The sequence below is a fragment of the Electrophorus electricus genome, chromosome 3 (assembly GCF_013358815.1).
Source record: "Electrophorus electricus isolate fEleEle1 chromosome 3, fEleEle1.pri, whole genome shotgun sequence".
NCBI classification, from domain to species: Eukaryota; Metazoa; Chordata; class Actinopteri; order Gymnotiformes; family Gymnotidae; genus Electrophorus; species Electrophorus electricus.
Window position 1 is genome coordinate 12,624,369 of NC_049537.1, and position 22,910 is coordinate 12,647,278.

The 22,910-nt window shown below is 38.7% G+C and overlaps 1 protein-coding gene across 1 annotated transcript in view; it reads right to left on the bottom strand.

Annotated features, from left to right (window-relative positions):
* Positions 1–497: 497 nt before the first annotated feature.
* Positions 498–22,910, bottom strand: part of LOC113571649 (potassium voltage-gated channel subfamily KQT member 2) — a 47,965-nt gene continuing 25,552 nt past the window's right edge. Inside the window, exons 6-17 of the mRNA XM_035524639.1 lie at positions 21,379–21,489; positions 20,242–20,337; positions 19,321–19,415; positions 17,252–17,320; positions 17,080–17,109; positions 14,572–14,798; positions 13,450–13,497; positions 11,573–11,590; positions 10,227–10,335; positions 7,110–7,241; positions 4,012–4,135; positions 498–3,589 (exon numbers count right to left, since the gene is read on the bottom strand). Of these exons, the coding sequence (XP_035380532.1) occupies positions 2,858–3,589; positions 4,012–4,135; positions 7,110–7,241; positions 10,227–10,335; positions 11,573–11,590; positions 13,450–13,497; positions 14,572–14,798; positions 17,080–17,109; positions 17,252–17,320; positions 19,321–19,415; positions 20,242–20,337; positions 21,379–21,489 (1,791 nt within the window). The 3' untranslated portion in view covers positions 498–2,857. The remainder of the gene's footprint in view (positions 3,590–4,011; positions 4,136–7,109; positions 7,242–10,226; positions 10,336–11,572; positions 11,591–13,449; positions 13,498–14,571; positions 14,799–17,079; positions 17,110–17,251; positions 17,321–19,320; positions 19,416–20,241; positions 20,338–21,378; positions 21,490–22,910) is intronic.

Consider the following 22,910-nt stretch of genomic DNA (forward strand, 5'->3'; position numbering starts at 1 on the left):
TTGGCTTGGTTTCAGCAGAATCCCTCATTTTCCATTGGAGTTTGAACACTGCTGATCGGCATTCTCAATTCCTTGGATATCTTTTTATATCCTTTTCCTGTTTTATAAAGTTCAACTATCTTCTCGTGCAGTTCCTTTGATAACTATTTTGCTTTCCCCATGTCTCATGCAGGGGTCTGTCTTTATACACACACACCTATTGACAAGCAAACAGATCACAGGTGAGGGTGGTTACCTTTAGTAGCCATTTAAACCTGTGTGTCCACTTGTGTGCATGTTAACATGCACTTACAGGGTATATAAACTTTGATCAGGGTCATTTGAGTAGTTTCTGTTGTCATTATGATTTTAAAAAGGGCAAAAACAATTGTTTGATAATAAATGGCTTGACCCAACCACTAAACATGAATAAGAAAAGTTGTTGTATTATTATTCTTCTCTGAAAAAATAGCAAAAAAATCACAAATTTGGCAAGGTTATGTAAACTTATGAGCACAACTCTGTGTGTGTGTGTGTGTGTGTGTATGTGTGTGTGTGTGTGTGTGTGCGTGTGCGTGTGTGAGAGACAGCATTCAATAATACATTCACAAGCACATAGTGGTTTTAAAAACAGATTTGCAGCAAGAGGACACGTAACATAGAACATGGACCAAACTTTGCATCTGCGTTAACACCCAAAGCAATTTAGCAAAATACAGTATATTCTTTGGAAAAAAATCAATGTATTTTTTTTCTTTTCTCAACTCAAAGCAAGGCAGCTGTGATGATATGCGGTAAAAACACAAGTCATTAACTATGACAGACAGTTCAAAGATGTATAACACATCAAGACACCTTTTGGACTTGTGTCTATGTGTTCAAAAGCCTTTTGAGCTTTCTACATGATTTTACATAACTCCTGTCACTCTTGCTAAAAAGAGAAAAGGAGAAATGTATCTGGCATTTCCTACATGCCTGTTTAGCTTAAAGCCTACATGCTCAGCTTTTAGCCACATTTTCTGTTAGACGCATCAAAGCTCAAATCTGAAAAATTGCATGATTTGTTTAGTATGCCTCATTCCAATTTAAATGATCACTTTACCACTGCTCCACATTTAGGCAATCTTCACATCTCCAAAAGGGTTGCACACCCTCTACCTGTGGAAATGGTATGGGGTTAGCAGAACAGCAATAAAGGGCGATGTCTGTACTACTGTATGAACATAGGCCAGATGGAAGACAAAACGGTGCAAACTAAACTTGTCCTCTTTGGAGATGCACTTTGCGGAAGGTGCACTTGAGAAATGTAACATAGTACAGCATTGAGTAATGCAGAACTGATAAACTGATTCCCTCCCAATTCTTACATATGATTTGCACATGCACAGGCTTACAATAAGCCAAGTGCACTCTACAAATGGCATAGCTTGAATCCCAGTGGAATGATATGCGCTTCACTGCTGGACCATCCTGAGACTACAAATGGCCGCGTTCCTATTGGCGAAGCATTTCTGAGTGGCGGAGCTCAGCTCTATTCATTCTCCACACTTCCTCCTTTCTTAACAATGCTAGTAGTGTGTTTGAGTAACACAGAAAAGATTCAATGGTAGTTGCATAAAATGGGAATAAAAGAGTAAAAAACAATCCAGTGCACATTGTCAACTGCGCAACTGGCATTCCCTTGTTGCAACTACAACCATCTTCAGAAGTGTGCAATATCAGCCCATGTATAGGAGTTCGTTTTTGTACCCTCTGGAAATATCCTGCTATGTCTGAGCAATAAAAGACTACAGTTTCAAATGGTGCTAAAATGTGTTGCATTAGTATATTAGAATGTGTTTTTAGTCCTAGGAGAAAGCAATGACTATAGTACACAGCTTATAATACACATCCATGAACTGAAAAAAATAACTGTTCACTTGGAAAGCTGCAAAAAAGTTTGGCTTTAAAATGAATTAGGCAATTAATAAATAGAAAATTAAATAAATATTTTTACCTTACATCAGTTTGTCATAGTGACAGAACTCTATGGTTGCCCATTGGAATTACAATAATAGCCCCTCACAGGATGTAACTTTGCAGCATACATTTTGATTTGTTAAAGGAGCATCATTATTTATGGTTATAGTTTATACATGATATTTAGAGATTTTCTTTAAAGTTCTCGTTATAAAAAAAGTCTGCATAAAATAGCAAGCCTTTTTACTTCCTTGAGGCCACATGTTCGATGTATAAGAATATTTCTTTACATCCATTTTAAATGTTCTTGTTTCATGCAAATTAATAAAACAAGAGATAACTTAAAAAAAATGTTAAAACTTGAGATATTGTGATATTGTACCTTTTGTATATAATTAAAATGAAACTCGTACATACTTACTAGAGGAGTACAATGTGATATTGTTCCTAAAGAGAATATTAAAGTGACATAATGGAAGATATCTGCTGCTGGAATATTTTTGTGTTATGCAGTACATTTGTGAGCTAATGCAGACAACATGGAACAATTCTTGTCTCGGAGTGACCAGATCATTTGTTGGTGAGTGGCAAACACTGGCAGAATGAGTAAACATATGAGAGTGAATGTATGTACTAAGAATAGTTTGTGCTAAAAGTTAGATTTAAGCATACATTTAGATGCCAAAAAGAACATTTCAGGTATCACCTTTTTAGGTAATTCTGAAGTACCAGAAAGTCGCACATTTAGTCAGTTGGCTTTACTACCAAGATCCTGGTCTGTTATCAAAGCTGCATATTGAGAAAGAGCACTGGTTTTAAACATATACAAATACAGCTTCTTGCCCAAAATGATCATGGTTTGACTTCGGAGGCTGCCGTTAGCAGCAGTAAATCCCATTTTGTAAGATCAGTTCAAGCCTTACTTAGGGCCGGGCCAAGGCCTGTCCCCATAAGCCCCTTCTCCGGTGGTGGAATGTGGCGATGGGGCACCCAGGTCCGAGTCCGTGTCAGATTCAGCCTCAGCGATGTAGGGCCTGACCTTGGGGCAGTGCGTCACCCCGCTGTAGTAGGCGCTGTTGAGGAAGTCCAGGTTGTCCTTGGACTGGGAGATGCTGAAGCCACTGAAGGAGCGCTCCAGCTCTTCGTGATCCACTGATGGGATCGATATAGAGGTGTCGCTATCAGCACCGGCCTGGTGCTGGGATAGGGTGCCGGGCTTGGCCTCGTCCAACCCACTCCCACAAGAATGGTGCTGCCCAGCGCCTCGTGCGCCACCATTATGACTACCAGAGGAGCGCTCATGGGCAGGAGGAGGTGGGATACGCACCAGGGAAGGATCACCATTGGGGGAAGTGCACTGAGGGGGCTCAGGTAGAGGGTGTGGGTGACAGGAAGTGGAGGGAGGGCAGTGGCTCTGGTGTACATAAGCAGAGGGAGGGGCGTCAAAGTTCTTCTGGCCGGCGGAGCTGTTGGAATGGATTATTTTGGTAATACAGCCAGACTTCTCCATGTGCTCAACGGGGCTGTGGTATGGTGGAGCTGGGTCAGGCTCCTTGGAACCAAAGTACGCATCTGTTTCAGACTGTGGGATACCCATTCGCTGGATATAGATGTTAACCAGGAAATCCAGTTTCCTTTCCATTGACATCACCTATGGAAGAGTTTGGAAAACATGTAGCCTTGAACTCAAGCTTCCTATTTACATTTATACACTCTCATCCAGAGAGACTTAGAGAAGTGAACCTCTAAGTATTGTCAGTATGTACCCTCCTTGTGAATTGACAACATAAAATCATTCATACATAAAATATAGGCTTTAGCTAGAAACTGACAAGCTTAAAAAATTAATAAGCAATAAATCCCCTTTATGGGGTACACTTCAGTTCAGACAACTAAACTTGCAAATTACCTTTTCAGAGCAGATCTTGGAAAAGGGATGAGCATTTCTGAGAGAACAGGAGCTGCCATATTTTTACATTTTTACATTTGCATACATACAAGTTGACACTTATGGTAGCAGAGATAAGTTATGGAGTCCTTAAAAGTCTTGCCAAGATATTAATGTTTAATGACCTGTTTCTCTACTTTCACAAGTCTTCCCATCATGCTGGGGTCCTCTACAATCTCTGCTTCTGTAGAACTTTTGGGACGGTCCTTGTCTGTGATTGGAGCACCTCTGCCAACAATCTGATCCACTCTACCAATAAAAGCAAAGAGAAACAATATCTAGAACATAGCATATATTCAAAAATAAATTGATAACTATTAGAATAAGCTGCATAAGCTGTATATGTCCATGTATAAAGAATTAAATGTTGTGAAAAAGGCTGAGGGCAGAAACCACATCCAGTCTAAAACCTAGGTCTTGCAGGCAGTGAAGGCCTGCTCTGACCTCCAGAGCAAAGAGCCAGCACTCTGCTATAGCAGCCAGATCACACTTTTATCTTTCTGAGTGATGGTCTACATCACACTGCTCTCCTTTGGGGAGCAAATCCCTGTACTTCATGCCTTCCTTGTGTACCTCACACATTTTCCATTCATCCAGCATTCCACTCATGCTCCTCACTAGGGAGTTCACGCAGGGCTTCATGCCCCACCCCCCCACATTAGGGAGCGTCCTTTAAATAGAGTCACCTTGCGATACCATCCCACTTCTGACAACTGAAAGCTGATCAACAACACGCCAATCTCAAACCAGAGTTACTAGCCGGTAGACATGTCCTTTGACTACCAGAATAGAAAGGCCATAAGAGGATGGCCTGAAGCCCAGTGAGAGTCCTTGGTGAGGGGCATGGGTGTAAATCTGGATGAAGGTGTGGATGTGTGAGGTACTCATCAAATGACTGAGGTGCAGGGGGGCATGCCCCAAAGAAGGAGGTAGTGTGTCGGAGACCATCACTCAGGAAGCTAAAATGTGTGCTTTGGCAGCCATGCCTGTGAGTTGGCTCTTTGGTCTGGTGCCTCGAAGACCCAGATTTGAGACCAGGTTGTGATTGCTGCCCTCCGCCTTTGTCACTAATGTTTTAAATGTGCTAAAGTTAAATGTGTTAAGGATACATACAGTAACATACAGAAAAGCAGAACAGGAGGAGAAACAGGAGACACCGCACCCCCACACTACTCTCTGCCAAGTGCAGAACATTATGAATGTGAAGGAGCACATGCAGAACAGTGGAATATGATATGAACAGGTGTGTCCAGATATCGTGACACAGAGAAATGAACAAAAAAGAGCCTGGCCCACCAGAAGAATGTGCGTTTTATAATATGTACTGCTATTTAGCATTTGAACAATGTGTCAGCAAAGTTTCCAAGTGCTACTCTACCCAATGTGAGTACTATTCATGAAAATGACATGAATTACACAACACAAAGTCATATGGTATAATGTATGCCAACATATCTTTTTGACACATTATCCAAATATTTTAATACTATGTTGCACATTTTAAATGGCTTTGCCCAGAACATTTGTTGCAATATGTTAAAAAGATTTCCTTCAATTAAATTAAACCAGCAGTTTTTCTTGAGCTAACCAAGAGACAAATAAACAGCTTAATAGATCAATAAAATGAGCTTACCTACATATGCCTGATACTTACCTACATATACCTGATACTTACCTACATATGCCTGATACTAAGATGGTCTTGCATTATGTGGCATACCCATAATATGTCATGCCAACATGCAAAAGCAAAGAAAGCACTGTTGAAATTTCAACATTATTTGGTCATGGGAACCTTGGCTGCATTTCGCTTGGTTTGGATTATTCATTTCATACAGCAATGCAAGCAAACCAGCTCAACCTGTTTTTGTCCAGCTACAGCAGGGTTTTGTTTTTTTTACCTGTACGGTGCCTGGTTATTTCAGATAACCCCTACTCTGTGTGGCATCCATGACCTGCATGTGCATATAAAATAAGTCTCCTAAATAGGGTTTATTAGCAACTTTTAACATGATCTCAGCGCAAATGCCCTAAGCAAGGAGTAACAGTTGTTCAGGTCCACTGCCAAAGAGATGACCACAATACTGCTTAAAAAGCAAGGCTGGTAACATCACTAAAGAACTGTTCTATTTCTGGTACACTTCTATGAAAGGATGTTTAATGCATTGCCTGTGGTAGTTGAGCAGCTTGAGAGTTAACATTCTCCCAGTCATGTAGTCTGAATCAAAAACAGGTTGTTTTAATTTCTGCTCAGCACACCCAGAAAGAAATTAGAATAGCGCTCTAATGCGAGCAAGAGGTGCGGTTTAGGGCATCCTAACCTAGGTGAGAACTGGGGCGAATCTTTGGCTCCCTTGGTTGAATACCTCTTATGGCGGGGAGTGGAGGGGCCCGGAGGACCCAATATCATATCTATCCTGGCAAAGTAAATAGAGGAGAGGACAGCACAGTGCAGAATGACAGGACACGCACAAGGCCAAACCATGGTCACATCAGACCAGGGAGGAGGGAAGGAAATACATACCAACACTCCAAGAGAACACAGACAAAGCCAAAGAAGTGAAAATATATTCTGGACATACTTTATGGATGTGACTATGTGATCTTGCAATGACACCATAGCATGATTTTGGACAAAGCATGTACACTAAAAGTATGCCTTGACATCATAAGTATGCTCCAAAAGAATGAATATATTTATGAAGCACATATACTGAACTACGTTATTACATCACAACATTGAATGTATATGTGTAGTCTTTATAAAATCTGATAAATGAATAACATAATAAATTATTTTGTGATGCCCTTCTATGGTGGGTGAGTGTTTGAGCACACAAAACATCACAAAATGATTGCTACACATAATGATTGATTGTAAACGAACACTATGTAAACGGGAAAATGGTCATTGACCTAATTGACTGCATGTTGTACACAGGTGAAATAAATGTGATGTCACATTACTCTGAAAAACATGATCAGACCAGAAGAGACTCAAGAAAGCAAGGGGAACACACAAAAACATTTCTAGTGTTATACAACAGTAATAAGTAAAAGCCAAGGATCCAAACAGCCCTAATTGTATGAGTATGTGCATGTGTGTGCATTGTTAGAAAACAGAAGACAAGAACACAAGAGAATCACAAGAAAGGACCAAACATGGAAGAGAGAGAAGAATTCTCCCCCTGTGGACAATGACATATTTTGTGTGTGGTCTTGCCTGGACTGCAGATTTTTAATCCTGGCCAACATGTCAAGGTGTCCAGCTGAATACTGCTCAATAACATCCATGACATCGTAAGGCCGCAGACTTTCCTTAAATTTTCGCTTTGACACCATAAACCTCATAATGCTGCAGAGACAAAATATTGCCACACATTACATAATCACATTCCAAAACACACCCATTGTCAATACAGCAGCATTTGGTTTGTTTGTTGACAGGTGGATTAAATATTATTTAAAAGTGCAAACTGAAATCTTTTTTTTTTTTTAGTTTGATCATTTCACTGTGATCACCCATTCTCCCATTGTTGATAGAGGATACTGCTTAGGTCTACATTTCATTGGTGCCAGGTTAATATGCCTGGGTGGGAAACCCTGAATCTTCTAGTTCCATCATGTGTTGGGTCCTGCCACTCTAACAGAACTGCCTTGACATAGTTTCTAAAATAGAAGATATGTACCTGCAGGTTGCCAGGATGCCATAGTTTATTTTATTATTGTATAGAAGAGAGCTGGAACTGAGGTATACATGGTAATTTTAAAATGAAAAAAAAAGAAAAGGAATGGAATGGAAACAGGTATAATCAGAGATGGCACGATACCACGTTTTCCTGCTACTGATCTGATACCGATATCTTGCCTTTGAATGTCACCTGATACTGATCCGATTTTCATTAAAAATCACTGTGGAGCTGTAGTTTAGTTGCTTGAGGGAATCATTTTGTGTGAGATGCATTATGTATGCTATTTTACAGATGTCAGCATGAATAATATAGATAGAAATACTTCATAATAACCTAACCTAAAATACTCCATAATAACGGTTCTTGTGAATTTCAGCAGTAAATCACTGTTAAACACTAAATGCACACCAGGCACTAAGTGAACAGACAGAGACAGACTACCAGTACTGTGAGTCTCTCTTCACTCGAGCTCTGTTTAAACCAACAGAAACTTAATTTCATAATGTTTACAAAAGGATAATTGTTTCTAGCCAAAAAAACCCAAAACAAAAACAAAACTAACTGCCATAGATTTTTTTTAAAGTTTCTTATTCAAAATATCAAGTCTACCTTAAAACTTAACAGGCTAATGAAACGTTTTTGTTTTGTTTTGTTTTTTCATGCGGTTTGAATACACTAAAGCCATTGAGTGATTAACTTTGTAAATTTCAAGAAGGCGAGTATTTTATTACTTTGGTTATTATTTCTCCTCTCTGGCTCTGTCAGGTTTCTGCTGAAACATCATGGTTTGTTTTTTTAAAGAACAGAATAATAAACAAATCAAAGTTGTTCATGGATATGGCTGTGAACAATGCTAAAATGCTATTTTGTCTCATTTAAATGCTCTTAGTAGAACGTAGGTAGCCTGTTCCCCAGACTGGGTTATGATGGCAATGGAAATCACATGTGTATGAGTGCATATATATTTGTATTTAAACATAATAGTTTTCAGTCGAGCTGTGCTATTTTCAGGCTGGATTTGTCATGATATCAGATCAGTTTCCTTAAAAATTTCTTCATATATCTGGATAGCTGACATTTATATTGACATTGGCCTGATTTTGATACGTGATATTGGATCGGTGCCATCTCTATGTACAATACATACCTTCGTAACATATTCAACAAGTTGTTACATACACTGCCTGGCCTAAAAGGTCACACACACTAATATTTTGTTGGACCCCCTTTAGCTTTGATTATGGCATGCATTCACTGTGGCATTGTTTCCACAAGCTTCTGCAATGTCACAACATTTATTTCTGTCCAGAGTTGCATTAATTTTTTTCCTCAAGATCTTGTATTGATGATGGGAGATTTGGACCACTGTGCAAAGTGTTCTCCTGCACATCCCAAAGATTCTCAATGGGGTTCAGGTCTGGACTCTGTGGTGGCCAATCCATGTCGTCTCATGCTCCCTGAACCACTCTCACAATTTGAGCCCAATGAATACTGGAATTGTCATTTTGAAATATGCCCGTGCCATCAGGGAAGAAAAAATCCATTGATGGAATAACCTGGTCATTCAGTATATTCAGGTAGTCAGCTGACCTCATTCTTTGGGCACATAACGTTGCTGAACCTAGACCTGACCAACTGCAGCAACCCCAGATCATAACATTGCCCCCACAGGCTTGTATGGTAGGCACTAGGCATGATGGGTGCATCACTTCAGCCGCCTCTCTTTTTACCCTGATGCGTCAGTCACTCTGGAACAGGGTAAAGCTAGATTCATCAGACCACATGACCCTCTTCCATTGTTTCAGAGTCCAATCTTTATGCTCCCTAGCAAATTGAAGCCGTTTTTGCTGGTTTGCCTCACTGACAAGTGGTTTTCTTAAGACTACACAGCTGTTTAGTCCCAATCCCTTGAGTTCTCTTTGCATTGTGCATGTGGAAATGCTCTTACATTCACTATTAAACATATCCCTGAGTTCTACTGTTTTTCTACAATTTAATTACACTACATACTTAAGTGATCACCAATCACGATCATTCAAGATTTTTTTCTGACCACATTCCTTCCTCGAAGATGATGTTTCCCCACTGTCCTTCCACTTTTTAATAATGCGTTGGACAGTTCCTAACCTGATTTTAGTAGTTTCAGCAATCTCCTTAGATGTTTACTCTGGGAAGGTTTTACCTATTTGCTTAGTTAAATCCAAGTGGTGACCTTTTTTTTTGGCCAGGCAGTGTATATATGTTCTACATTTCTATAACTTAATTTTAACTGGATTTTGGTTAGGGTTAGGGTAAGGGTTAGGACTAGGCTTTGGGTTGAATTTAAACTTGTAGTTTAGGATTAGGTTTAGGTTTGAGTTGAGGTTAAGGTTAGTTGGGTTGATTTGAGATCTGATCAGTTGTCTGACCCTTGAACTCTTCCACTTGTAAGTAAACCTGACTGCGATTGCATCCAAATCCTCTTATGATTCAATCATGACAAAGTTACAGATACTCTGTTGAGGACCACTCAAAAAGTGTTACAAAAAAAGTGTTTTTTATTAATTGAATTCAGAGTATCAAATGTATATGTGATTAGATTAAAATGTGTATGTTCACTTTTAAGTTTGTAAGAATGTCAGTTTTGTGATCATCTCCTCATTGCTTACCACACAGCCCTGATGGTAACTTTGATTCCTGGTGTTAAATCCTGTGGGACAAACTCACAATGGCAGCTCTTATTGTCATCGACATTGTCTTCTCCGGGAAGGCTGGCCTCTACAACACACAACATGAACACAAGAGGACTCCAGCATTAGTCATAACAACAACCCATTAACCTCCTTTCTGTTAAACTGTTTCTCTCTGGGATGGAACCAAGCAGAGGCCAGCCACAGCCATTAACTTGCATAGCTCAGTAAGACAGTGTACAAAGGAGTATCAGTTAGGTCAGGGTTAACGAGCAGCTCATTACCATGGTGATTTCATAGCCACCTGATGCAGAAGGAGGGGGTGGGGACAGGCAGGACTGAGACTTTCGGTTTACATAAGATGACCGTGGCCCATAAAGAACAGGAGGCAGTCTTGGGCCAGCACAATATGCAAGATGAAACTGTTGCACCTGGCTGTGCAGTCATCAATCAAGGCAAATAAGCAATTACAGCTGCACTTTAACACTCTGCCTTCACCAGTTTGAATCACAGCCACTCAGCAAGGAGTAGAGTAGAATGCTCTGAGTAGAATTCGTTGATATACACATTTGCAGAGTACCTGTGAGTCAAAAGCTATCATTTCTTTAAATGGTAGCCAATATGAGGGGAATTGAAAGGCACTGAAGTGAATGAAGAACGCTAATGCTCTTAAAAGCAGCTAAAAGGCAAAAAGCCTCCAATAAAACATCATCAACAGTTGGCTTTGTCATCTTAAGTGTTCAATGCATAGTTAACAACTGCTGATCTTACATTATGCTTAATGACCCATCCAGTTCAATTTTGAGCCTTTGTGGTTATTAATGTGTTAATTCATAACTCAATCCTTTTCACCTCCTGCTGATGATCATGTTGTGTAGTAAGTCTGGTATTTGTAAATGTTCCCATTCGCCTTTACAGATCATCTGGCATGAGAAAAGCAAAAACAGTACTATTCGTGCTACCTATTGCAGCTAGGTTACAGACCTGAACAAAACCTGTACAACTCCAGCTCCCAGTGAATAATGAAGGCCTAAAATAGCTTTTGGAGAGCTACAGAGTTGTTACAGGGCTCTGTCAGCTTTCTGGAAGGCCCCATCAGGTGATAACTCAGGAAACTAACCAGCTTTCACATGCATGTAAGAGCAGGGCTGGCAGCTGGCTGAGGCTGTTAGTTCAAATCATGGTATGATGGGTCCTGCCAGGTGCTTGTGAAATGTTTCTAGAAGGCACGCATGCACTCTTGACGGCTGTACTGGCTCTAGGGCTGGTCAAAGGGCTTGCTACAGTGGCCACAACCCCTAGTAGACATGTGATTTTTGTCTTACTGATCAACCTTTCAATTGCTGCAAAGGTTTGGAGAAGAAAGATGACAAAGGTGGTTAAAAGGTGACTGTCAAGAAATTATAACCATGAAAAACAGGGCTATTTCTAATATCTTCAGTAACTGAAATCATATTAAATGAAAATGAATAATAAAAAGATTAAATTAAAGATTTGTACAGAGGACTGGTATAAAGGTCAGAACTGGGGTTATGAGTTTTCAATTCAATTTAAATTCAATCTAAATGCCAGAGACAGTAGATAAAGAAAGGAACCAAAAATCTAACTGACACAGTTAGTCCTTTGGTGGTCAATCAAGCCTACTCTTACAATTAAAGAGGACAATTTTTTCTTCAAAAATTACAAATAATTGAAATCAAGTTTTAGCATTAGTAGCATTTTATGTTCAAATGCCTAAATATAGGATAGATCTCATTATTTTATGCTGAATCAATGTTGTACTGCTAGAGAAACATAACTCAAAAGTAATAATGATGAACTGTACAAAACAATAGTTTAATTCTTAACCACAATATTATGGAATTCAAATGAAAGCATAGATTGATTTTTAAAATTTTCTTAAAATATTTTATGTTCAAGATCACAGGACTATATTTAGCTGATGTCTGTTGATTTTTGTCCATTTTTTAAAACAAAAATATTTATAATGTTCAATCATTTAAAGCTTCACTGCTTTAAATGATCATTTTCATTTTCAATAGTATCAATAATCTGTGATCTTGAGTGCAAATTTCAAACAAAACAAAACCACAATTACAGAGAAACTCAATATTTTCCAACATTGTTTAATCCTACTATGACATGCTAAATCTAGCGATATAAAGAGGATATATATATATAAAAAAAAACATCTAATAGATTCTCTCAGGAAAAAAAAAAAAAGATGTTTTCTAGAACCCTTTATAGGTTCTTCCATGAGGACAAAGGGTTCCAGAAAACAATGTCAGAAAAATATCAGAAACATAAGCAATAAATATGAGAAATGAATGCTGATGAGTCACACTAGTTCAATGTTTAAAGTTTGTATAATACTCTTCCTGTTATGAATTTGTGATAATATAATATAGATGAAATGGTACATTTCCTGTGAAACTTTAAGGTGTTTAAAATTAACAAAATCATAAGGTAATTATAAAGGTAATTATAAATGGAAATCCAAATATTCAAAATATACATTAACTAATTATTTCTTTGATCTAAGAGTCCAAAGTGCAAAAACAATTTGACATTTCATACAAGTAAACCATTAAAAGCTCTGTCATTATAGCTCATGTACAGTACAGTATCAAAATGAGAATTTGGAACCTTGAATATAATTAACACAACATAAGAGCAAAAATTTGAATTTCTAACTGCAATTTGTTTCAAACTTTCTTTTCTCTAATTATTGGAAAACAAGACTCAATGAAATCTCATTGCAAAGTTCTTCTTAGCTAGATAACACACAAGCTAGCAAGAATTTTGAATTAGTTTCTTAGTAAAGTCCAGAAGTATGATAATCTCAATATCATTATATTGGGAATGTAGTACTATACAAGATTTAAAGGATTTAACTATACATCTGTTGTAATGTGCAGTCCTTAATCACATAAAACAACAAGCTAATCCATATTCAGTTGTAAGCAGGTAAAATGTAAAGATAAGAGCAGATAAAATCACAGGATCCTGTTATGCATCCATAATCCAAAAGAAAAGTGACATTCATAACAAACAATGGGGGGGAGGGGGGGAAATCAGAAGACAAAAGTATAATACCATATCTGCAGATAGGAAGTTATGTTGTATCTAAAGCTAGTTTGATGGGGTGTTATTTTAAGAGGTAGGAGTTGTATTGGCTCCACAGCCATCTGGTTTGCCTGACCTGGGGAGCTCTTCTGCCTCATTTCCTCCGCCTGCATCTCAATCAGCACTTTAGCATCAGCATCAAACAAAGAAATGGAAAGGACAGCATCAGGATCCAGATTCGTTTCAAAATATGGGGAAAAAATCATAAACACTCAAACACCATCACATGGTTTACAAGAAGGTGGCACTTTACACAATGTGCTATTCTAACAGCCCCCCATATTATGCATCATTACAAATAAGCAATAATATAAAACTAATTTAAAGGATACTTAACACTTGAACAGGTCAGACTTTAGTGAGTTTAATATATCCTATGCATATCTGTGACCATTTTAATTAAAAAGTATTGAAAAAATGTTTTAGGGCTTTCAGAAGTTGCACTTTGTCGAAAGTATTACCAGAACACAAGCTTTATAGGTCATTTCTCAAGACTGAATTTGACACACAAACTCTGGGCATTTAAAATGGTCATGATTGCTGCATTATATACTGTACATTTCATAGTTTCATGTGATGACAATCACTATAATAAGTTAATTTAACTTTGGGGTTCCAGAGTTTCTGTGCTTCCAATCAGTCATGATATACATCCACCAATATACTGGCAGGAAAAAAAGCAGCATTCAACACAGTATGGCAAAACCATTAGAATAATTACAAAGAAAGCAGCCAGAATATAAAATATATCTGACACAGTACAAGTAGTAATTACTTGGCAACAACAACATGCAACAGCTCACAGAAAAAGAACAAGAATCCTGATGTTTGAATCTTGTAAATTTAGCCTGGAGATAGTCAATTTAGCCAAATTCCAATTAACTTACTTTCCCAGAGGTTTGAATCCTCAGAGGTTTCTCAGATTCTATTAGTATGATGAGTTTACTTGATTTTCAATATATTTAGAAATACATCAAAGATTATCAGACAGAGGACAACTAGGACCATAATCATGACTTCACAAGCACTCACTCAAACCACACACATTATTATATCCTAAAAACACATATCTGTTGCCAAACAAGTTAGAATTATTCAGACAAATTTTCCAATATCTACAAATTCAAATATACACAGCAAAGAACAATACCTATAATGACATTTAAGGACACAACATTTATATTTTAGGCTCCCTCACCTTCTGAATTCTGCCGAGAAGCTGCCCCTTTGAAGCGGAAAGCTTGTCTAGCACGGCTGCGGTCCCCAAAGCTAAGGCTCTTGGGTACTTTGGAGGGACTGTCCTCAATGCTGTTGTCTGCACTGGGAGAGCGTCGCAGGGGCTGCTGGCTCTGGGGTGAGCTCTTCCCTTTGCTTGCAGAGTTTCTTGGGCTGGAGAACACTCGTTCCTTCAGACTTACCTTCTGACTGCGAGGGAGAAAGTTTTTGAAAAGCTCAGTGGCTGAGCATGCAAGTTAGGAGCTTTACAACGGTAACGAGAAAATACAGCACAAATGATCACTTGTACAGCATCTTGTAGCCTAAAGTGCCATAATATCTGTGTGTAGAACTTGGATTTGAGTCATAATCTTCATGATTTGCAACTTGACTCAAACTTGGTTCAGCCTTATACTCTGACTCAAATATGACTAATCAGCAGTCTCAAAATGCATTAATTGATCAATTATTTATATATTTATTTTATTGAAATGTGTGGAAAAAATGTGTTTATTGAAATGTGTGGAAAATATTTACAATTTATATTAGTAACTTAAATTATATGTATCTTGCCATTTAACACAGTCTTCACAGCTTTGACCATATTTTAGGGACATTTCTGAATAATACTAGTCTCTATGTCAGTAAGCTCTGTATGTCAAAGTGGAGTACTGGAGTTCAGCTTGGTAAACAGTCTTGAGACATACACTGAATGGCCACTTTATTAAAGTGTTGGACCCTATTTGGCCTTCAAAACCATAGCAACTTGTTGTGGTATAGAATCCAGTAAGTGTTGAAATCATTGTGTAGGAATCTTGTGTAGGAAACCCATGCAGACAGGACAGATTCTTGAAGTTGCCATAAATTAGATGGCGGTACTGACATTCTCTGAATAGCCTGTTCCATCTCACCCCAGAGATGTGCTAAAGAATTAAGATCTACTGACTGAACGCCAAGGAAGCAAGGGTAAACAGCTGCCACGAAGGGATGAACTTTGTTGACCACAATGCTTAGGTAAACCCTACTGTCCAAATGTCCATCCACAGGTTCAAAGGACTCAAGAGTTTGTCAAGAAAACATTACCAACAGCATTACTTCACCTTCACCAGCCTGAACTGTTGGAAGGGTTTATTGATTCATGCTGCTTGTGCTAATTACTAACCGCCCATAATAATAGTGCAACAGAAATATGGATTCATCTCACCAGGTGGTTTTCCAATTTTTTTTACTCTCTTGATCACTGCATTCTTGCCTTACACTTTGCCCTAGAGAGCACTGGCACTCAAAGTGGTTGTCTGCTGTTATAGTCCATCCGTGCTAAGGAACATTGAGTTGTCCAACTGAACACATTAGTTGGAGCAGCATTGTATTCAGCTGCAATTTGCTTGACTTTGTACTGCCCGTTTGTCAGAATGATTCTTATTATCCTCCTATGACATACAATGAGTTACTTATGTTAACTGGATCCACTTACACTGGATGTTTTGTCTTGATTACACCGTTCTTTGTATACTCTCAACACTGTTGAATGAGAAAACCCCATATGTTTGGAAATGTTTTAAATACTGGCCCTGACTAATTTAAACACTGATGATCATGCCTCATTCGAAGTTGCTCAGATTGCTCGATGTTCCCATTCTAATGTGGATTCATACAGAAACCGATCCATGGAAAATGTGATTTTATTCTGCACGCTGGGGTCACGTGTCTCATATCCAAAGGGCGGGTATCTCGAATAAAGTGGATATTCAGTTTATATAACAGACTCAGACAAAGGTAAAGAGGACTAGACTCAACATGGACTCAGCGCTGGTGACTCAAACACATACTCAATCTTGAACACTGGGGACTCACAGTCGAATGCTGGTAGTCTCAATCATGTCTCATTCTGTAAATATACCCAGCAATGTTCTTCCAAACTAGAGGCTTCAAAGAATGACATTTACTGGAGATTTTAAGCCCATACAATAAAACCCATAATATCAGACACATCAAAAACCAAGGAGACCAGTAGCTCAATAAAAAGCCATTATTAGTGCAGTAAAGGCTACTCCCATCTCAGAGGTCATTCTATAAATTCTCACCTCCAAACACCCACCTTCTCAGAGCCCAGGGCATTACAAATGTATGATTTACTTAAAAGTATCTTAGAGGGTTCAGAGTCATCTGACACCATCACATGCACATGATCATAGGAAGCACCACAGCACATCCTTCTGCACAAGGACACGGTTAAAAGCAGCACATATGCTCATAGGAAATGCATCCACAGTCCATCATGGATCATTACACTGTAACTGGCCAGGTCAAATCTCTGTACACATCAAAAGGTCCCTGAGGTCAGTGATAAAGTTTAGGTCTATTATCACTATGAATTAGGAGGAGCTTCAGTGACATATGCAGTAAAGGTGAGCGTGAACATGTCTTTTGGTTGTGAATAGAGATGCAAATTGATCAATTAACAAATGGTAAATGCTAAAAATATACTGACCTTGGGGAGGGCTCTGGTTGAGCTTCCTTCCTGTGGGAGAATGATTTTGAATAAAGAGGGTAAGCAAAATGAATATTGTACTGCAGTTATGCAGGAAGTAGAAACAGTGGCAATTTTCTGAATAAAAACTCATGATATTGAAATGATGAGTATCTACTGTCTATTATTATACCTAAAGGAGAGACCAGATTTGCTCTTCAGATTTCTCAACAGATCAAGTTGGTTAAGTGGAGGAATAAGTCTGCAAAACACAATCAAATGTTTTAGTTGCAAAGGCAATTTGTGTTGCCTTCCAAGGAAAAAAATAATGCAAAAAATGGTACTGATAAAAGTATCAATGAACAATACATCATATTCCGCTTTTCTCAAGTCTAGAGTTAATGGTGAGAGAGAGGGACACAACACAACCACCAAAAAGCAATGAACAATCCAACAAAAAAAGCACATACAAGCACTTTGTCACCATTTTCCAATGAACTTTTAGCTGCATGCCAGAACCCACTGTGTTATACCAGTAGGCAGTGAAACAATAACACCACTTTGCCTCAAGGTATGAACCTGCAAGAAGGAAGGGAATCAACCTGAGGTGTAAAAGGCTCATGCCGAAGAGTGAAATGGAGGTGTTACAGTGTGTGTGTGTGTGTGTATCACAGGAAGCTGGTGCTCTTGCATAGCTGGAGTTATGAGTTAATGTCAGAAAAATGCAGGGCTGCAGTCTGCTCTATGGAAGTGAAAGGGCTTTGGCTGCAGCGCTGTGGAAGCAAGAAAGGTCATATTTCAATTCGACCCTCCTCAGAGAAGATGAAAGTGCGAGAGGGATGGAGAGAGAGAGAGATGGAGAAAGATGGAGAGAGAGGTGCTTCTGCAGCATCACACATTCAATATAATTTGCAGCAAGTCATGTACACAGGACAATAAGCTACTAAAATATAAAAGGCCCAAGATAGATGTATTGCTTATATCTGAGTGTGAAAACCATCAGTCACAGCAATCATTTGCTAAGGCAAAAACTGAACCATTTATTTCAAATGTCATTGATAGATATGGGACATAATATGGGAAATAAATCCTCTAGAGCATGGAAAAGTAACTATAGAGAAGAGCCACAGATGTCCCCTTGCCATATTACTCCCGTATGGGAGGAAAATATCTTCAATTGTGCGATTCTGGTCACTGTAACAGAAGCAAGTTTGTAATTGTTGCATAGTAAATTTGTCAGTTCCAAAAAACGGAAAGCAGCCTTCACATCTACTAATGGCATAATTAATAACTTGAGGTACAGTTTCTGTTTCCAGTCTTTTTCTTTGATAATATCAAATTTGTTCTTATTTTAGAATTTTATATACTATAGTTAGACAACAGTTTATTCAGTGGTTTACAAAGCCCAGGGCATTCACAGTTGATCGCTCCTTATTGCAACTGATTTAACTATTTAGCTAGTCTTAGAGCAGGGAAAATCCTAAACTGTACAGTTCTGAAGTACTCCTGGGCATGCTGGTCCACAGAGGCAGGCATGGAGAGAAGTCACCATGTGGTGCATGGTCACATGGTCCAGCAGACAGCTGTCTGACTGATGTCAGCTTTGCTGCTGCCTGAGAAACTCCAATAAATAAGTCACATACCCAGCAAATGGGTAGCCTGGGACTACAACATCAATAACAGCAAACGCCTTCTGTAAATCAAAGAGTTCTGTGCAGGAGTCACTTTCCTAGAAACCTTGTTTTGTGAAGATCAGCATATGATGTGGGATTAAATATAGCTTTGAATAGGCTCTCAAGAAGATATGAGGGTTTTAAGACTTCAAAAATGTTTAAGAAATTGGATCCCTATTCTTCCCATAGCTCTGAGGCATTCCTGAATCTTTGATTCTACACAGTCAGAGCTAGAATGTTCAATGCAGCATCATAAAAATGTATTTGGTGATGATTTAACACCTACCCTCGAACACACGTATAAGCAAAAATGCTCCACTGTGCTGACAGGTTGACCTTCACAACTACACCACAGCACCCCCACCTCACCACTTACCACCACCCCTGGAAAAAGGAGTCAGTGTGCATCAATGCAAGCATTTCATCTGTCTCATCTGACACCCAGGAAAAACACAGATAGGAAAAAAAAAAAAAAAAAACATCAGGAGGAATAAGGGTGTACATGACAAGAAGGCGCAGGAGAAGAGAGTCTGCAACAGAAAGCGACGGCATGTGATCACAGACAGAGTGCAGAGAGGGAGACTGGTACCTGTACATAGGAACTGATACAGTCCTCTCATAGTAGTCCCAGGTAGACTGCAGGTCTGTGCGACTGAGATTGGTGGCATACACCCTCCAGGCTGCCTAAAGGATTGCATCAGATACAAATGCATACTAATCATGTGCACTTTGCTCTTGGAGGTAATTAAGATACAAGCAGGGTGCCTGGAAGATATCATGGTCTCCATCTCTATATTACATACAATTATAGAATTAAGAGCTACAATGACATTTTAAATCATATTACTGGACCTTTCAGACGCAAGCTGCACAGGTCTGCATGGCTGATGACTATCTCCAAAGAGAAACTGTAGAGCACATTACGCTCTTTTTGTTCAGAGCATCTAAAACCAATCCCAAAACACTCAGCCATATTGTAAATTGCAATCTTGCAGCATTGCAGATCGCTTAAGCATATGCTACATTCTCAAGGCTCAATTCATCATGTGCCTGTGGGTCGAACCAAGACTAATGCAGCGGGTTCAGCCAAAGTGCACCAAGAATTCACACATGGGTAACCTTCACCAGGAATTTGTTCGGCAATTACTCAGAGAGCTCCAATTACATTTCCTCTGCTTCTTAATTCACTTTTTCCCCCCAGCTCCTTTATGACTTCATATTATTCATATTAATATCCCCTTGACTGAAAACCCTCCTTTGTGGAGGGGGGCTACAGACTTGGACATGGCGTAATATTGTTTTCTTCCCTCAGAAACCTAAAGTTCAATTTATTTACCTCAGGCGTATTTACACAGATATTTGGTCTAGTATTTACACAGATATTTGGTACAGTAATAAAATTACAAATTGCATCACCAATGAAGTTTAATTAGCACACAAGGGAGAGAATGTTATTCATTGCACCTGTGGTGAGGATCAGGGATGCTGTGCCAAAATGGGCGTCGCTCACCTGAATAAGCCCAGCAGCTGGGTTCCGCCGTTTCTCAAAGTGTTTCTGCCGATGCTGCTCCTGGACCTTCAAAGCGAAGCCGGAGCCTAAGATCCCCTAAAGAGTACATGGTAAAGTTTGCTTAGCAAGGGAGCTAGTTTTGCCCTTTGCAGTTGATGGAGTTGCAAACAGCACTGTAACATGAAATTAGAATTTTATGTTTAGAATGATATGCTATATAGGTAACCACATAGATGATCATTCACCAAATCGATAAGACACAGCAGTAAACTGGTTTCCATATATATTTACACCAGTGTCCATGAGTTAATTTAACACAAGCAACTCTGTGCTGGGCACAAGTGTAAAAACCATGGCAGAAGTGTACGTCCTGATCTAAGATACTTGATGTAATATTCAGGGTAACAATTTTTTGAAAAAAATTAATTAAGCAATTAAGCAAAATTAATTAAGCAATCTCTGTTTCCCTGTCTGTCCCCTACGTGCGCACGCATGTCACATCTGTCTCACTCCCAATCATCTGATTATTGACTGATTGCACCTGTGCCTTGTTTTGCCTCTTTTCTTTCTCACTCTATTTAAAGCCCACAGGTATAGTGTCCAGTGTCGCACTCTGCTCCTCGCTCTCGTGGGCTACGGATGCCTTGGGTGTTACCACTACTCTGCTGCATCACTACACCTAGAGAACTGCTTCCAGAGCTATTGCCTATCTTTGCTTTTATTTCTGCTCAATACAGTGCATTGCTATTTGTATTTCAATGGAAAATAAAGAGACTCTGTTCCTGCACTCATGCCTTGCTCCCTCCCAATGTCACAACTAAATTACTTCTTATCGCAGCAGCATGAACAAGCGGGATCTGAGATGATGGTCTAAGAGTCTTTAATGACAACAGATCCATATCTCATCATAGTGGGAAATCCACATTATGCTCTCAATGGTGTGCGCATACTCAACCGCATTGGCTGCAAATGCCTCCCCTCCTATTAATTTCCTACTTACCAATCATGCATTTCAAGCTTGCCTGATGGAACAAGTGAACTGAACAAGAGCCTTACGTTTAAGCTCCATTTCCTCACCAAGGCTAACTAATAAAGTTGGGCCACTGCTCTTTTTTCTGTGAATCTCTGCAGACTTACAGCAGGCAAGGCGAAGAAGGACACGCCGATGAGGGTGAAGGTTGCTGCAAGGAGCCGCCCGTTCCATGTTATTGGATACTTATCTCCATATCCTATGGTAGTCAGTGTGATCTAAGAGAAAGGTAGAAAGTTTTAAGCCATTACTGGAGTCAGTCCCTATGGTATATCAATTGAGTGATGTTTTTACATTCTGTCAAAGCGGCAACTATATTTTTGCATAAAATGAGAAAAGCATCTGAAATAAGTGTCATGGAAAATAAAAGGGACTTGTTTGAGGGTGACAGAAAATGTAATGGCTTACAGTATAAAAAAAAAAGGTAATGGCTTACTCTCATATATAAGTATATATAATATATATATAATATATAAGTATATATATATATATATATATATATATATATATATATAAATATATATATATAAGTATATATAATATATAAGTATATATATATATATATATATATATATATATATAAATATATATATAAGTATATATAATATATAAGTATATATATATATATATATATATATATATATATATATATATATATTTATTTATTTTTTTATTTTTTTTTTAATTCCCCCCCCCCCCCCCCCCCCCCTTTCTCCTTAGCATTGCGTTTTGGACTCAAATTGATGTTATTCTTGGGATCCATTGAAGTCACCCCTCCAGCTTAGGTCACAGCCCCAAATTCTCAATAGGACTCCACTACTTGGGACTACTGCATCTAATACACATCTTGCCCTCTATCACATTGTTGGGTTGCTTCACCATTACTTGTTTATCTGGATCCCTGGAGGTCATTGTTTGGATGTATTCCTGGCTGTTTCATGTCTCATCCTTCACTGGTGGGGCCTGGTAAGTGTCAGGATCACATGATGTGAGGCATGTTGTTCACCACTCTCTGTGGTTCCTCCCATTTGGACCCATATTCCTTGCATATGTTTCTATATCTGATTCCTGCTGCTTGCTTGCATCTTACATCATGCAGCTAGGTGGTAGATTGTCAGTTGTAGAATCCTATTGTCATAGTTATTGTGAAGGAGACCCTATGTTTGTTCCAAAATTGGAAATGCTTTGTCGATCCCAAAGTCTGCTATTATTCATTTTCTTCTTGTTAGACTCAAAAAATGTAATTTAACCTTTTGTGACTGTTTAAAGGGTTTCCCACAAAATAGAATTTGAAACCTCTCAATTATCAAATAATTCTAGCCTAGTAGTAGAAATCAGCTCTAGCAGTCATATATTCATTGAATGGTGAATTAGTAAAAAAGGTTGAAAAGCCAGTAATAATTCTGTTTATATAAGGTGGAGAGTGACTAGACACTGATCATATATTAGAACACTGTGACGTTTAGTGTTCTTAGGCACCACTTCAGAGCTAACTAAAGAGTAGTCAATCCTTGTGTAAGATTTATGGACATAAGAGTAAAAAGAAAATAAATTATTTAACACATTCAACAATGCCAGAGTGGGTGGCTTTCTTTGATTCTATCCATACATGGATCCAAATAGCTATCATGGAATTTCC